The 2,464-nt window shown below is 54.3% G+C and overlaps 1 protein-coding gene across 1 annotated transcript; it reads right to left on the bottom strand.

The window, feature by feature from the left end:
- Window positions 1-94: 94 nt before the first annotated feature.
- On the bottom strand, window positions 95-2,338 carry BDY24DRAFT_405490 (uncharacterized protein). The gene is made up of 5 exons (XM_076642653.1): window positions 2,179-2,338; window positions 1,923-2,021; window positions 1,410-1,844; window positions 1,086-1,334; window positions 95-1,001 (listed from the first exon to the last, which is right to left on the bottom strand). Exons 1-5 carry the CDS (start codon window positions 2,227-2,229, stop codon window positions 330-332), a joined length of 1,506 nt encoding a protein of 501 aa, XP_076491911.1. The 5' UTR covers window positions 2,230-2,338; the 3' UTR covers window positions 95-329.
- Between the last annotated feature and the right edge of the window lie 126 nt (window positions 2,339-2,464).

Here is a 2,464-nt window from a genome sequence, read left to right as displayed (position 1 = left end):
TTGCTACGTTTCATCTTCTCTGTGAAAGGCTTTTGAAGTCATCGGGCAAGGGAAACGAAGCAAAGCTCGACGTTCTTGAGCTCTCGCGACGGAATCAAGAACGAAGAACGATCATCGTGAAGAGACTATAGAGAAGCAAGCAAGAAAGTTATAGCAAGAAAGCACAAAACAACACCGACCAAAGACTAATCCTACTCCTTCCACCTCCCAACAGGACTTCAAGCCTTCCTCGTAACCCCTCCTTCCTGTGTTCCCTCCGAAAACCACGCCCAATCCTCCTCCCTCTGCTCCTGGATCATCTCCTCGTAGGGCTCCTCCACCTCCTTGCCTCAAAAGCGCCTCAGCTTGAACTTCCCTGAACTGCTGCAGAATCCTTCCCCTGAACGTCGTCCTCTCCAATCCGTCCATCTTCCCCGATCCGATAAGTCGGAAGCCTCGAGCGATGAGATGGAGCGTGGGGATTCTCGGATGGGTACCCTCGGCGAATTGGACGAGCCGAATGGATTTCGTTCGACCAGACAGGTATCCCTTTCCCGAGAGGTCCCTTCCACAACCTCCCTTAGCACAACCATTCGGGCGCTCTTCCCCAAGCATCCGGCGAAAGCGAGGTCTCTAAAGCCGTGGTCGTGGCCGAGGACGGGGATGGTGGTGGGACCTGATGCATGGAACCAGGCGAGACGCGTCCAGTTATCCACGAAGTCGACGTCCTGTCGGTTGACGATGAAGGACGTCGAGGTTGCTGAGGTCGATCTTCTCCTGGCAACTTGAAGTCCGACGGGGTCGATGAGTCGGAGGATGGGAGTCCATTGAAGGAAGGAGGAGGTGGGGTCGGTGGTGATGATGTGAAGACTTTGGATGAGGAGGGGAGATCCGGTGGACGACGACGACGACGGGAGGAGGAGGAGGTCGGCTGGATCGAAGGATCGAGGATCCAAGACGAGGGACGTCGGGAGGAGGAGGTCTGAGAGTCCTTTTCGGACTTGGTCGGAAGGAAGTTGAGCCTAAGGAAAGAGAAAGGGGGAGGGAGGGAGGGAAACGTTAGCTGGATGAAGACGCGACGAGGCGACTGACCGAAGAGGACTCACCCTAGCTGAGAAGAAGACCGAAGCCGACTTCGACTGCAGAACCAGCTTCCTCGTAAACTTCTTACACGTCGGATAGAACGTGTCCGAAGCGAGCTTGAGCATCTGGAAGGACGTTCCACAGAGAGAGAGACGGTCCGATCGAGAGAGGTTGGCGACGACGAGGTTGAAGATCTCAGTAGGCAGGGTGTCGAGGTTGGGACCTGGGACCGAGTTGTTGAGGATAGGGGGGAGGCTAGCCTTGTATCTCTCCTGATGAGCGACGAAAGCGAGATAGATCGAGAGTCAGAAGGAGAAGAAGAGAAAAAGGAGGGAACCGGAGCTCACCTCAGCCCACAACCAGCGTCCCTGTCTTCCTGCCACTCCAGCCTCCCAGCACCAGTGACTTCTACCCGACGAAACACTCGAGAGCTCATCCAAAGTCCTATGCAACTCCTCGTCCCTCCTCCTGAGATATTCGTTCTCGGAGGAAAGACGAACGACGGTTGAGGAGAGGCGAATGTTGGTCGAAAAGAGCTCTCCGATTCGAGTTTGTTGAGCTTCGACGGTGGAAGAGAGTTGGTCGACGATGGAAGCGAGTTTGGCGAGAGAAGTAGAAGCTGGACCTGAAGGTCGAGCGAAGTTGATTCGGGAAGAGGGAATCGTGACGGCTTTCTTGGATGAGGAGGAAGCTTTGAGCGTCGAGGAGGAGGAGGAATGGAGAGGAGGACGAGCCTGGCGGTTTCCTCCATGATTCGAGAGGATTCGGGGTTTGATGGGCTCCTGATAAAGTCAAGAGAGGGAAGTAGACAAAGTTCAGCGAGAGAAAAATGTCAAGAAAGGCACAAGAGCAGGACAAACGTGGGGAGCAGGCGTGTCGGGTCGTGTTGACGGTTGAGCTTTGGCGAGAGGGACGGCAGATCGAGTCGATCCCTGAGCTCTAGGAGCAGCGATTCGAGTCTGGTAAAAGAATGTAAACGAAAGAGAGAAAGTAGAAAAAGGCATCAGCGTAGTTATAGTGAGAAGACAGTTCGGACGGAAGAGGGAACGAAGAGAAAGAAGGGAGGAGAGGGAGCGGTCCTGGTGAGCTCAAAAGGAGTGGTCTCGTTGAACTGACCTTCTTTTCCTCCTCCTTGGGAGGTTGAGATCCTGGTTTCCTAAGAGACATGTCTACGAGTCCTTCCGTCACGAAGAGGTAAGAAGAAGGAAGGTCTGTCGTTTAGAGGTGGAAGTGGTTGGGAGGAAAGAAGCGCGAAGAAGGAGGTCCACGATTTCAGTTCAGCCAGACAGCAAGCCCCCTTCAGTTCCTTTTCTTCCCTCCCCCCTTCCTTCCTCTCGCTCCTCACGTTTTCTACAAGTGGGGTTCGACCCATAGATGTAGCCCACTTCGTTGAGGCGCAAAT

The sequence above is a fragment of the Mrakia frigida genome (genome assembly GCF_051309035.1).
Source record: "Mrakia frigida strain ATCC 22029 unplaced genomic scaffold BDY24scaffold_96, whole genome shotgun sequence".
Taxonomy (NCBI): domain Eukaryota; kingdom Fungi; phylum Basidiomycota; class Tremellomycetes; order Cystofilobasidiales; family Mrakiaceae; genus Mrakia; species Mrakia frigida.
The sequence above is the reverse complement of the archived record's forward strand: the minus strand, read 5'-3'. Positions and strand labels throughout refer to the sequence as shown.

What these genes read in the sequence shown, in the direction of transcription:
- BDY24DRAFT_405490 (XM_076642653.1), bottom strand. Translation starts at nt 2,229, where the DNA reads ATGTCTCTTAGGAAACCAGGATCTCAACCTCCCAAGGAGGAGGAAAAG. An exon ending in CCGACACGCCTGCTCCCCAC is followed by an intron (nt 1,845 to 1,922) that starts GTTTGTCCTGCT and finishes TGACTTTATCAG; the next exon opens with GAGCCCATCAAACCCCGAAT. An exon ending in CGGTCTTCTTCTCAGCTAGG is followed by an intron (nt 1,002 to 1,085) that starts GTGAGTCCTCTT and finishes CTCTTTCCTTAG; the next exon opens with GCTCAACTTCCTTCCGACCA.